Raw genomic sequence first — 14,688 nt, 5'->3', positions numbered from 1 at the left:
AAGCTCATGGCTCAAATGCCTTTAGTTAATCTTAAGTTTGGCTGATCTCTTTTTTTTCCCAATGCCTGGTGATAATCAGACCATTGGCCAGCAACAGGATCTTTCGGTCCTGTCTTTTTTTTAAACTAATCTTAACACAAATGTTTTTGCTTCCTATGCCTTTACTCTATATTTGTCTGAAATAACTCCATGGAGGCAAAAGCCCCGTCACCAAGCTTCTTTATTTACAAACTATAATATATACACAGAGCTAGCACTCCCGGTAGCTTCCTGCTATGGCACCTGCTTTAAATAGGGAGCATGAGGCTCCCTGATTGGACCATCAATTAGGACTCATCAGGACGTTCATATTCTGGCAAGCCAACCTCATTAGCCTGGCTGAAGTCATCACATTGTCTCCTGTTGTGACAAAACTATTGATGATTTGTATACTCTATGGGGCTGCAACTTATTTCTTTTGCCCACTAGCTCACTGGACTGAAAGATGTATTTTATGTTACTATGTCTCTGTTCTATGTGTCTACTATGACTCAGTTCGTGGCACTCTCACCACTAATTTACAAGCTTCCAAGCTCAGTCTTGGACTTTTAAACAAAAATCACAGCTGATAGTTCAATCTGCCCCCTCAGGTAGATGTAAAAATTCTCTGACACTATTTCAAAGAAGAACAGGGAAATTATTAACCTCAGTGTCCTGGTCAATATGTATTCCTCAATCAGAACAGTGGGAGTACTTGCTAGAGTGGTTGGGGAGAGTTTATACTAATATGGCAGGGGGATGGGAACCTTTGCAAGGATTCAGAGCAGGGGAATTAAGAACAAGAGGAAAAGACAATAAGGAGAATAAGGAAAGTGATAGGCAGTGAAATCAAGGGCCAGGCTCAGATAACGACTGAGTAAAAGATAGTAGGAAAGGGAAAATAAATGTTAAAAGTGCCCACCTTAAGGTTTTGTACCTGAATGCTTGGAGCATGCGAGACAAAATGGATGAATTGGTTGCACAGATAGATGTAAAGGGATATGATATAGTTGGCATTACAGCAACGTGGCTCCAAGGTGAGCAAGGATGGGAATTAAAAATTGAAGGCTATACAGTGTTTAGGAAGGACAGACAGAAAGGAAAAGGTGGTGGAGTTACATTGTTGATCAAAGATGATATTGAGGAAAGATATCAGCATAGATGATGTGGAATCTGTATGGGTTGAGTTAAACAGCAAAGGGCAAAAAACATTGGTGGGGGTGATATACAGACCACCAAACTGCAGTGGTAATGTTGGGAAAAGCATTAGACAGGAAATCAGAGATGCATGTGTTAAAGGAATATCTGTGATTACGGGCGACTTTAATCTGCATATATATTGGGAGAGTTAAATTAGTCACAGTACAATAGAGGAGGAATTTCTAGAGTGCATGCGGGATGGTTTTCTGGAGCAATAAGTTGAGGAACCAACAAGGGAGCAGGTCATCTTGGACTGAATGTTGTGCCATGAGAAAGGATTAGTTGGCAAACTAGTTGAGAGAACCCTTGGGGACGAGTGACCAAAATATGGTAGAATTCTTTGTCAAGGTGGATAGTGATATAATTTATTCTGAGACCAGGGTCCTGAATCTCAATAAAGGTAACTATAATGATATGAGGCATGAATTGGCCATGATGGACTGGGAAACATTACTGAAAGGAAAGACAGTGGACAGGCAATGGCGGGCATTTGAAGAATGAATAGGTGAACTTCAGAAGTTGTTTACTCCTGTTTGGCGCAAGAGTGGTACAGGAGTTGTGGCTAAGCCATGGCTAACAAGGCGAATTAGAGGTAGTATCAGATTCAAGGAAGAAGTATACAAATTGACAAGTAAAAGTAGTAAGCCTGAGGATTGAGAGCAGTTTAAAATTTAGCAAAGAAGGCCCAAGATATTGATTAAGAAGTGAAAAATCAGAGTATGAAAGTAAGCTGGCGGGGAACATAAAAACTGACTGAAAGTTTCTATAAATATGTAATGAGAAAAAGTTTGACAAAAACGAATGTAGGCCCCTTACAGTCAGAAACGGGAGAATTCATAACGAGGAATAAAGAAATGGCTGAGGAAATAAATTTGTACTTTGTTTCAGTCTTCACAAAGGAAGACATAAATAATGCACCAGAAGTGCTGAGAGAAACATGTTTTAGTGAGGAGCTGAAGGAAATCAGCATTAGGAGAGAAATGGTTTTGGGGAAATTGATTGAAATTATTTTCCAAAATTATTTGGACACTGGACTGGTTGCTACAGATTGGAGGGTAGCTAATGTAAGTCCTCTATTCAAAAAGGGAAGTAGAAAGAAAACCGGGAACTATAGATCAGTGAGCCCAATGTTGGCATTGGGGAAGATGCTAGAGCCTATTATCAAGAATTTCATAATTTGGCATTTGGAAGGCAGTGGTATAATCAGGCAAAGTCAGCATGGATTTACCAAAGGGAAATCATGCTTGATAATCTATTGGAATTCTTTGAGGATGTAACCAGTAGAGTTGACCAAGAAGAACCAGTGGATGTGGTTTATTTAGATTTTCAGAAAGCTTTCAACAAGGTCTCACATAACAGACTACAATGTAAAGTTAAAGCACATGGGATTAGAAACATAGAAACATAGAAAAACTACAGCACAATACAGGCCCTTCAGCCCACAAAGTTGTGCCGAACATGTTCCTATCTTAGCGATTACTAGGCTTACCTATAACCCTCGATCTTACTAAGTTCCATGTATTTATCTAAAAGTCTCTGAAAAGACCCTATCGAATCCACCTCCACCACCGTTGCTGGCAGCCCATTCCACACACCCACCACCCTCTGAGTGAAAAACTTACCCCTGACATCTCCTCTGTACCTACTCCCCAGCACCCTAAACCTGTGTTCTCTTGTGGCAACCATTTCAGCCCTGGGAAAAAGCCTCTGACTATCCACTCGATCAATACCTCACAACATCTTATACACCTCTATCAGGTCACCCCTCATCCTTCGTCTCTCCAAGGAGAAAAGGCCGAGCTCACTCAACCTATCCTCATAAGCCATGCTCCCCAACCCAGGCAACATCCTTGTAAATCTCTGCTGCACCCTTTCTATGGCTTCCACATCCTTTCTGTAATGAGGCGACCAGAACTGAGCACAGTACTCCAAGTGTGGTCTGACCAGGGTCTTATTGCAGGTAATGCCTTGAGATAGGTAGAAAGCTGGTTAGCAATTAGGAAACAAAGAGTTTGGCATAAATGGGTCTTTTTCTGAAAGGCATTCAGTGACTAGTGGGGTTCCGCAGGGATCTGTGCTAGGACTTCAATTATTCAGATTATATGTCAGTGATTTGGAAGAGGGAACTGTGAATGTATTATTTCCAAATTTTTGGATGATACAAAGTTGGGTGGGGGGGGGGTGGACCTGTGAGAAGGATGCAGAGATGCTTCAGTGTGATTTGGACCGGCTGTGTGTGTGTGGGCATCTGCATGGCAGATGCAGTATAATGTGGACAAATGTGAGGTGTCCACTTTGGTTGCAATGATAGGAAGACATTACTTGAATGGATGTAAATTGAGAGAGATGGATACTCAACGAGATCTCGATGTTCTCGTGTATCAGTCGCTGAAAGTAAGCATGCAGGTACAGCAGGCAGTAAAGGCGGAAAATGGTATGTTGGCCTTCATAGCGAGAGGATTTGAGTATAGGGATAGGGATGTTTTGCTGCAATTGTATAGGGTGTTGGTGAGGTCACACCTGGAGTATTGTGTGCAGTTTTGGTGTCCTTTATGTGAGGAAGGAAATCCTTGCTATAGTGGGAGTACAGCAGAGGTTTACCAAGCTGATTCCTGGGATGGCAGATCTGTCACACGAGGAGAGACTAAGTCGGTTAAGATTATATTCACTAGAGTTTAGAAGAGTGAGAGGGGATCTCATAGAAACTTATAAAATTCTAACAGGGTTAAACAGGGTAGATTCAGAAAGAATGTTCCCTATGGTGGGGCAGTCCAGAACTAGGGGTCATAGTTTGAGGATAAGGGGTAAACCTTTTAGAACCGAGGTGAAGAGAAATTTGTTCACCCAGAGGGGTGGTGAATGTGTGGAATTCACTACCACAGAATGTAGTTGAGGCTACATTCTGATTTCAAGAAGAAATTAGATATAGCTCTTGGGGCTAAAGAGATCAAGGGATATGGGGGGATCAGGATATTCAATTTGACGATCAGCCATGATCAAAATGAATCGCGGAGCAGGCTTGAAGGGCCCAATGGCCTACTCCTGCTTCTAGTTTCTATGATTAGCATACAAATTAGGAGCAGGAGTAGGCCATTCTGCCAAATTCCTTTCAATAAGATCATGGCTAATCTGATTGTGCCCTCGACTCCACATTCTCACCTAATCCTGATGACCTTTGTTAGTCCAGAATCCACTTTCTATCACATTGTTTGTGAGAACTAGCGCATAATTTGATTGACGTGTTTTCCTACCTTACAACAGTGACTACACTTCAGAAGTGGTAGGGCGTTGGGGAGAGTTACAGAACAAAGATCTAGGAGTGCATGTTCATAGCTCCTCGAAAGTGGAGTCACAGGTGGACAGAGTGGTGAAGAAGGCATTCGGCATGCTTGGTTTCATCGGTCAGAACATTGAATACAGGAGTTGGAATGTCTTGCTGAAGTTGTACAAGACATTGGTAAGGCCACACTTGGAATACTGTGTGCAATTCTGGTCACCCTAATATAGAAAGGACATTATTAAACTAGAAAGAGTGCAGAAAAGATTTACTAGGATACTACCGGGACTTGATGGATTGAGTTATAAGGAGAGACTGGATAGACTGGGACTTTTTCCTCTGGAGTGTAGGAGGCTGAGGGGTGACCTTATAGAGGTCTATAAAATAATGAGGGGCACAGATCAGTTAGGTAGTCAATATCTTTTCCCAAAGGTAGGGGAATCTAAAACTAGAGGGCATAGGTTTAAGGTGAGAGGGGAGAGATACAAAAGTGTCCAGAGGGGCAATTTTTTCACACAGAGGGTGATGAGTGTCTGGAACAAGCTGCCAGAGGTAGTAGTAGAAGCGGGTACAATTTTGTCTTTTAAAAAGCATTTAGATAGTTACATGGGTACGATGGGTGTAGAGGGATATGGGCCAAATGCAGGCAATTGGGATTAGCTTACGGGTTTTTAAAAAAAAAGAGTGGCATGGACAAGTTGGGCCGAAGGGCCTGTTTCCATGTTGTGAACCTCTATGACCTCTTAAGTATTGAATTGGCTGTAAAATACTTTGAGATGCCTGCGGTTGTTTTCTTTGCCCCATACTGCCAGCCACTTGATTTTGATGACTCCATTCTCCTTTGTTAAATGTTGGAAGTACACCTGAGAAGATTACTCTGTATTCTCTGTCTGCATTCAAAACCTAGGTTTTGATGCCATCCTAATAAATTGGTGTTAAGGTCCTTGTATTATTTCTCACCATGTTGTGTGGCTTATTACATAGAAACCCTACAGTGCAGAAGGAGGCCATTCGGCCCATCGAGTCTGCACCGACCACAATCCCACCCAGGCCCCACCCCCACACATTTTACCCGCTAATCCCTCTAACCTACACATCCCAGGACTCTAAGGGGCAATTTTTTTTAACCTACCCAATCAACCTAACCCGCACATCTTTGGACTGTGGGAGGAAACCGGAGCACCCGGAGGAAACCCACGCAGACACGAGGAGAATGTGCAAACTCCACACAGACAATGACCCGAGCCGGGAATCGAACCCGGGACCCTGGAGCTGTGAAGCAGCAGTGCTAACCACTGTGCTACCGTGCCGCCCTAACCACTGTGCTACCGTGCCGCTCCATTACCATGGGGTTGTTTTTATTTGTTTCCCTACAGTATCACTTCTAATCTTGCCTCATGTACATGTCTAGCTCCAGATAAACAGTACAATCATTTGACTCCTGATTCTCATGGCTATCCGCTTGGGAACAAAGAATCACTTGCAAAACAATATATTATGGCCAGCAATCTGCATCTTTTTCCAAACTGACCTCTGGTTTGGAGAATGTTATCCCGGAACATTTTACTTTCTTCAGTGGTGGTATCTGATATTTGTTAATATGATCTCTCAGTTCCTTTTTAGCCAGTCTTAACACAGACGGTTCTGCTTTTTTCAGCTATACCCTATATTTGTCTCCTATTGCAACAATGCTGCTGCCGATTTGTATTCTTCAGCTCCACTTCTTGAAGATTTAAGATATCCTGGCCATAAACACAATTCACTCACCTGCAAAATCCCTTAAAATTTGTCTGCCTTTATAAGTGCTTATACCTTGTTCTACTATGTCACTGATTACCAGGCAACTTAACATCTCTTCACCCTCTTGTATCTATGTTTCTCATTCACACACAATTGCAATCTTAATATGTTACTGTAATCAGTATTTGATAGCCCTCAGAAGACTGAAGACAATCAGTGGGGTGATTATCTCCGTGTACTGTGTCCTTGCTTCATATCCAAGCTTAATGTTTGGTGCTGTATTTTTAAAAAAGTAGCCCTAAATGCAGGGCCTTAGAATGACCCAGATCCAATTATTTAAAAAACGGGTTACACAGCATTTGCTCATTTTCTTCATTCGCTGCATCTGATTTTGCAAGACGATAGATATTTAAAATTGGAGGGAATTAGTTTTCACTGCGGGCTGGGATTCACTGCCCCCAAAAACGTGTTAATTAATTTTTAAAATTCCTGCTTATTTGATCTCACAGTTGATGTACTTGCTTCCCATTGGCCTAGCAATGGGAATCTATAGCAGATGCTCACTAAGTTTCCATCTCGTTTGCTTGTTATTCACACAAATTCCTCTAATTCTGCACTTGATTAGATAGATATATCTCTTTTATCACATTTTCTTTCACATAAAGGTAATTGCTACAAGTTTATTTTTCTATGTTTGCAAGTATCCCTTTGTTTGCCAAGCTGTGCTGTTGTTGAACCAAGTCTCTAATATCAATGGTATTGTAGCCTTCCTCTTCTGCAAATAGCTGTAATCCTTCCATTTTATTTCCAGGACTCCTATCTTCATAAGTGGAACTTGAAAGCAACCTTTAACTTGCACCTTATAGATGTTTGTTTAATTTGTCATTATTTTGTTGTGCTGTCATTACACATTTACCTGCTATATTAGTGCCTTGATAACTTCTACTTAATCATGGTATGACATTGGAAATAATCCTGAGAAGCTGAGACCCCTGAATGGATTCCTGGGACACTCTTACTTGTCATATCCTACCTAAATGAGCATATTCACTTGATCCCTATCTGCCTCCCAATTACTGACACATGTCACAAGCTGCATATAATTATGCGCTATGGTTTTCTCTGAAATAAATACTGCATAAGTTTATCATACAAGCAACAGCTGGTATTTTGGATCTTAAATAAATCTTGTGATTATTTGTAGTTTTGTAGCTAATGGAAGTGATACAAAAATTATATGCTTACATTCCCTCTTCCAGAAACTGTGCCCTTCAGAGCATTAAGACGCAACTGGAGGCAACAGGCATTAAGGAACCAGGAGGCAGGCAGAACCCCATCAGGTAGCAGACAGGAGCTAACAAGGTAGCAGGAAAGTGAGATAGTAGGTAGAATAATAGCAATTTTTGAAAGGAGCCATTTGTATTCCAAATATCAAATTTATTTTAATTTTGGAAATGGAGCAACCTGGAAGTATGTCATGGTGGTGTGAAATTTCATGATATGTTGGTATGACATTACTGAAAGTTTCATCAACACAAGTGGAATTTCTTCCAAAATGCTCACAAAAGGATTTTCTCTCTCACTTTCAAATAATTTGTTTTAGGCTTCCTTGTATTTACTTTTTAATTTTCTATCAAGCGTCGCTGCATAAAACTAAGGTTCCTTTTGATTTGGGATTCTTGATCGCTTTCTAGTTATTGACTGCACAGAGATTACTTTTCATTCTCTGGTGATAATTGAAACTGCTTGATTCTCCCCCCCCCCCCCCCCCCCCCCCCCCCCCCCCCCCCCCCGGGAAAAATTGTGGATATGCTCATTTTAAGATACTTTATTTATACAATATTATGGTAATTGATGGTATTTGCGTGCTTCACTGAAGTGTAATCAAATAAAAATTGACATAAAATCAAAGAAGACATTAGATTAGGTCAGCAAGTACTTGGTTAAAGAGGTTTAAAGTGCAATCTTAAAGTAGGCAAGAAAAGTGACTAGGTTTAGGGAGGGATTCCATACTTTAGGGCCTGTATGACTGAAGACTCAGCTGTCAATGGTGGGGTGATGAAATTGGAGATTTGATAAGAGGCAGATGTTAAAAGAATGGAGAGCTCTTGGAGGGTTGTAAGGCTGGAGGAGGTAAGATTAATTGGAAGGGACAAGACCAAGGAGGTATTTGAACATGAAGAGAATTTTAAAAATTGAAGTAGCAGTGGACTGAGTGTCATTGTAGATAAGCAAGCACTGGACTGGCAAGATCGATAAGACTGGGGTAAAAAGAGAGAAAGACTTGCATTTATATATCACCACCTTTAAATGTCTCAAAGTGCTTTACAGCTAGTGAAGTGCTTCTGAAGTATAGTCACTTTTTGGTAATGTAGGAAATGGCAGTTGAGGTTGCTGTTTGCAAGAATACTGATGGAAACACAGAAGAAAGCTGTGGGCTTGTCTCCAAGGGGCATGAGAATAGAATGAGAAGATCAAGGAATAGAGAAGGGGTTGGGTCGGAATTCTGGATACAAATTGCCAGTGAGAGAATTAAAGTAAGTGTGACTGAGTAGCAGGAAAGTAAGGAGAGAGGAGAGAAGGACCCAATAGGGGTAGAAAGAACATAAGAACATAAATAGGAGCAGGAGTAGGCCATTTAGCCCCTCAAGCCTGCTCCGGCATTCAATAAGATCATGGCTGATCTGATAGTGGGTTCAGTTCCACTTACCCGCCCGCTCCCCATAACCCTTAATTCCCTTAATGGTTAGAAATCTATCTATCTATCTATCTATCTATCTATCTATCTATCTATCTATCTATCTATCTATCTGTGACTTAAACACATTTAACGAGGTAGCCTCTACTGCTTCATTGGGCAGAGAATTCCAAAGATTCACTACCCTCTGGGAGAAGAAGTTCCTCCTCAACTCTGTTCTAAATTGACTCCGCCGTATTTTGAGGCTATGCCCCCTAGTTCTTATTTCCATTGCAAGTGGAAATAACCTCACTGCTTCTACTCTGTCTAGCCCCTTCATTATCTTATATGTCTCTATAAGATCTCCCTTCAACCTTCTAAACTCCAATGAGTACAGGCCCAGTCTACTCATTCTCTCCTCATAAACTAACCCCCTCATCTCTGGAATCAACCTGGTGAACCTTCTCTGTATCCCAAAGCAAAAGACATGGGGAAGTAATGATCCTGTGTCTGGGGTGGCAGCCGAAATGTGCACGCAGATTGACACAAGGACTCTCATGTTACATAGGTATGGCAAAGATCAGGAGAGACGTGCTCTATATTTGTAAATGGAGACTATATACAAGACATAAACGGCCTAGAATTATACAGAGATTCTGTTGTGGATGAAGTTAAATTGTACATAAGGTGGAGTCAACTTGAACTGATGACTGGGTGTGGAGGGCAAGTGAGTCCAGGAGATGTTTGGGAGTAGGGTTGCAGTGGATGAAAAGCTTGAAGCATTTCCACTGAAAATGAAGAGTCAAGGGGCTGGGTAGAATCAACCATAAGCCAATAGTGTTGATCTAGGGGTAAACCCTTTGGAGGTGAGTTAAGGCCTTGCTGATGTACTGCAATAGACCCGGTATAACAACAGCCGACAGAAGAACAGCGTTAAAATAGGAAGGAGGCAAAGAGTGGCAGAATAAAGATCAATTGGCAGCAATGGAACAGAATCCGGAACAGGATGGAAGCCAGCTGAAGCAGTTCAAAGCTAACTCAGCAGAAGAGTGGAAATCCCAGCAATGGAGCAGAAATCTAAATATACCACAGCATACTAGATACTAGAATCTAGATTACTGTGGTGCCTGATCACTTTAAGGGACGATCTCCTGAAAGAGTCACATGACCTGGGCTTATCAATCAAGAACCGAGTTGGGGACAAACTCCAGCTTGTCCCAGCAGTTATATCCTAGAGTCATGTCTTGAATCATTGAATCTGCATCACCCTGTAAATAGTTGTTGTTCGTTAATAAACGTATGTAGTTTGTTCTTAATTGGTAGAGACAAGTCACTACAATGACCGAGCAGAAAATACAGTCTTCATTTAAAACAAAAAGCAGCAGAGTCGGAGGTTGCTATAGAGAAGTACATTGCATGCCTGGAAAGGACAATTCTGGCTGCAGCAGCCAAATAAACTTGAGAAACCAGCAGTGCACTGAAATATTCAGAGGCTCAGCAGCTAACAGCTGAAAGTGTCGGAGATGGATTGTCGGATAGTTGCTTCAGGTTTCAAGCTAACTTTATCTAAGTGGTAAAACAATAACAGCAACCAAGCCTTCAAAAATTGTCCAGTAGAACAGCTTAATCCTGATGACAAAGAAACCCAAGAGTTGGGAAGTCAAATTTGCTCAGAGTTCTTGTAGTTGAAAGGAGCAAATATACACGGTGGCACAGTGATTAGCACTGCTGCTTCATGGCACCAGGGACCCGGTTTCGATTCTGGCCTCGGGTGACTGTCTTTGTGGAGTTTTGCATGTTCTCCCGTGTCTGCCTGAGTTTCCTGTGGGTGCTTCGCTCTCCTCCCACCGTTCGAAAGACATGCTGATTAGGTGCATTGGCCATGCTAAATTCTCCCTCAGTTTACCCGAACAGGGTGCCAGAGTGTGGCGACTAGGGGATTTTCCCTGTAACTTCATTGCAGTGTTAATATTGGCCTACCTGTGACACTAGTAAGTAAATTTCAAAGAAAAACTGGAAGGGTTGGGGATGGGTACTGGATTCTGCATAGGTAAGTTTCAACTTCTAGTTTGGACTCAAGTGCACCCACTATTGGAGCCAAGGGAACTTACAGTTGGAAAAAAATGTTAGCGGAAGAAAGGCCAATGAATGATAACGCATGCATGACCAAGGATAAAGTTAGAGAGCAAGGGAGCTGGCAATGCAGGACCTATATTGGAATCCTCTTAAAATAAGAATTGGGCCATCCCTGGTGAATTCAAGAAAAAGCTCCTTTTACTTTTCTTTAAATCTCTGCCTATGACAACAAAAATAAGGCTGACTGTTCTTTTAGTTCATCACAGGACCACCTTATCTTCAATGAGCACAACCCTTTGTGCAATCATGACATAGCCAAATGTATCCAACTGTGATGATTATTGGTATATTTCATTCTGAGAAATTCCTTTTACTCCTACATTTTTGATTTCTGTTTTTGACCACTTTTCTGCCCCTCTATCCAAAAATACAATATGGCAGAGACTGAAAACCTGAAATAAAAATCAAAAACCTGGAAATATTCGTCAGGCAGCATCTTTGGAGAGACAAATAGTTAACATTTCAGATGATTGGATCACCCTTCAGTTCTCTGGCATGATTTTCTTTTTCAGAGTTTTAGAAATGCTAGACATTGTTCCTGTAATGTCTCCTGTAGTTTCCCGGTCATTTTCTCCCCTTGTCCTACTTAACTGTTCTAATCTCCCTTTTTTGTCATTAGTCTACATGTTTTCTTTATCTTTATTCCAGCTGTCTCTCTTTTCATTCTTTGCCCTGGTAACACGAAATGCTTTGTCGCTAATTTCAGATTTGATCTAACCTTTAACCTTTTTATTCATGTATGGAGCCTATAATGTAATTCTTTGTGTCTAACTTGATTTGTACCCTTTCCACCTCCAGCTCTGGGACAAGCCCACTTCCAAAGTGACAGGCCTAGTAGAGTTGTCAGAAGTTCTATGGCTTTGCCTGGAGCTCGAACTCCATAATGGAATAATCATTTTCTTAAACCCAATGTTCATTTTAATCTGATAAATGAGGAGTTGGTATTTTCACTGGCAAGATGAAATCAATTATCTCCTGTTTTTGGAAATCAGTTGAGGTATATTTAATTTGTACTATGCTGTATACTCGAACTACTTGCCTATTTCAGCCCTGTTCCTGATCTTATATTTGTATCTTTCCTAAAAAAGAAGAAATTCAAGGTAGTATTCAGGACCAGGCAGTTTTCCATAACATTGATAGTAAACAATAAATGTCAGTGGCGGTATTTTCACATAACTGAGCATGTTGTAGAAGATTTTGGAGATTTAATTTCCAGATTCATATGTACCAGTGTGGGGTGCTCCTCTTCGATCTTGGTTTAGTATATAGTTATAAACAGTAAGAATACAACTTGTCTGCAATTACAGTACCTGTATTTTTACTCATGTTTAGGCCATTCACTCATAAGATCTCTGCCAAGGTGTGGCTCAAGCAACATTCAAACAACTGCTTACCTTGATTCAGGAGTTTAGGTTTCCCGACAATGATATTTGAAGCCAAAATAAGAAGAACTATTTGTATGATCCAAGTTTGCTGGTAACAACTGGATGTTCACCAATAGTGGTTAATCATTAAATCCTCGTTGTTAAACCTAATTTTTACCAGTAGTTCCCAAAAATCAACCAATATCTGAACTGGCGGAAGAAATGAGGTCTGCTCAACTTAATGGGAGGTATGGTTCTTCGAAGTAAAATCTCCTTCGAAGGACATTCTGCCATTACTCCCTTCAATGGGGCTGGTGACAAATGCTTTTGTAATACTACTGAATGGCTCAACTCGGGTCTCTTAATCCTGGGCCACTGGACACTGATTAACTTCTATGCTCAAGTAGACCAAAGTCAGCTACACGCTTTCACTGGCACTACGCAAAATCTGATCACTTATCAGCAAATTTGATGGTCATCAGACATGCAGAATAATTCCTCATGATAAGGAACTATTTTAAGAAGCTGACGGACATTGTTTTGGTAAGAAGTTTTGTGTCCAATGAAGAGAGATTTGTTCAATCAACACGGCAGCATTGGAAGTGAAGAATAACTCCTTGCATTAACCTCTTTCAGAAAATGCAATCAGAGACCTTGATGTAATCACAATTCCCAGTAAGGATGTTGTAATGGTTCATGAACCAAAACAAAAAGTGGATTTAACAAAGTATTTAGAAAACCAAACTTTTCGTTTCGACTATGCCTTTGATGAAACTGCTACTAATGAAATGGTTTACAGGTAAGCAACATTTATTGTTTTTCAGGAAAGTTGTTTATTAACTTACAAATGGGTGCCTATGATAATACAAACGGTCAAGCAATAATTTGCACTTGAGCTAAACTGAGCTGACATTAGGTGAATTGATCTAGAATCATAGAAACCCTACAGTGCAGAAGGAGGCCACTCGGCCCATCGAGTCTGCACTGACCACAATCCCACCCAGGCCCTACCCCCACATATTTACCCGCTAATCCCTCTAACCTACGCATCCCAGGACTCTAAGGGGCAATTTATAACCTGGCCAATCAACCTAACCTGCACATCTTTGGACTGTGGGAGGAAACCGGAGCACCCGGAGGAAACCCACGCAGACACGAGGAGAATGTGCAAACTCCACACAGACAGTGACCCGAGCCGGGAATCGAACCTGGGACCCTGGAACTGTGAAGCAGCAGTGCTAACCACTGTGCTACCGTGCCGCCCCAACCACTGTGCTACCGTGCCGCCCCATCATCTCTAAGATGATTTAATTGTTGAAAGTAAATACGGACAAGTATATTATATTTTGTTAATACTTTGAATACCTTTGAAAGATTTGTTTCAAAGTATCACTGCTTTGGTGTAATAGAATCATGAAACATTTTTATCACTTTAAAAGAAGAGTCTGAATCCAAAGTCAGCAGTTGTGCCCTAAGATTTATTTTGTTTTCCTCTCATTGCCGCCACCACGGTGGAAATAACTCCTATAGATACAAAGCAAGCATGGTCCTACTGAATGGCAGAGCAGGCTTGAGGTCCAATCCTGTTCCTACATTTCTGAGGAAAACACAGGAAGGTTTTGGGTAAAGGATAAGAAAAAAAAACAACTGAAGTACCTGAATGTTAAACAGGAATTACAAATCAACTCTGGGAGGGAAGGTACATAGTTTTCAAATATAAATAACTGACAACAACGCTTGAATGCATGATTTTTTAAATTTCATTTTTTGTCTCCAGGTTTACAGCTAGACCTCTGGTGGAGACAATATTTGACAGAGGAATGGCAACTTGCTTTGCATACGGTCAGACTGGAAGTGGAAAAACACATGTAAGTATTTTATTTTTTTACGATCAAGTTCTAATGTATCTTAAAGGCAACATATTGCAGATGCTGGAATTGGAAACAAAAAACAGAAAATGCTATAAAATCTCAGCAGGTCTGACAGAATCTGCAGAAAGAGAATAGAGCCAACGTTTCGAATCAGGTCATCCTGACTTGAAACATTGGCTCTAATATATCTACTTGATTAATCAGCAAATTATAGTTGGAATAGCCTAATTAGATTCCAGAGATGATAAATGAGAGAAGCATAGTTATTACTTGATTTAGACATCTAAATATGAAACCGTTTTACTTGGTCACTGGCAGTTATGGATTTATGTAAGGGATGGGATTTTCCGACCGAGCTCGCCACAAAAAAACCAGATAATCCCGACCAAGGTCAATAGACCTTTG

The 14,688-nt window shown here is 40.9% G+C and overlaps 1 protein-coding gene across 8 annotated transcripts in view; it reads left to right on the top strand.

Moving 5' to 3' along the window:
- Positions 1-14,688, top strand: part of LOC144497364 (kinesin-like protein KIF2A) — a 109,783-nt gene that overhangs the window by 63,213 nt on the left and 31,882 nt on the right. For all 8 annotated transcript variants that reach the window (XR_013498543.1, XR_013498542.1, XM_078218537.1 and 5 more), the window contains 2 exons: positions 13,049-13,211; positions 14,190-14,280. Coding sequence is in view for 6 of the 8 variants with exons in the window: in XM_078218537.1 (XP_078074663.1) it covers positions 13,049-13,211; positions 14,190-14,280 (254 nt within the window). In the remaining 2 variants the exon portion in view is untranslated. The remainder of the gene's footprint in view (positions 1-13,048; positions 13,212-14,189; positions 14,281-14,688) is intronic.

Source organism: Mustelus asterias, chromosome 1, assembly GCF_964213995.1.
Source record: "Mustelus asterias chromosome 1, sMusAst1.hap1.1, whole genome shotgun sequence".
Taxonomy (NCBI): Eukaryota; Metazoa; Chordata; class Chondrichthyes; order Carcharhiniformes; family Triakidae; genus Mustelus; species Mustelus asterias.
Note: the sequence above shows the minus strand (reverse complement) of the source record. Positions and strands in the feature narration are given on the sequence as shown.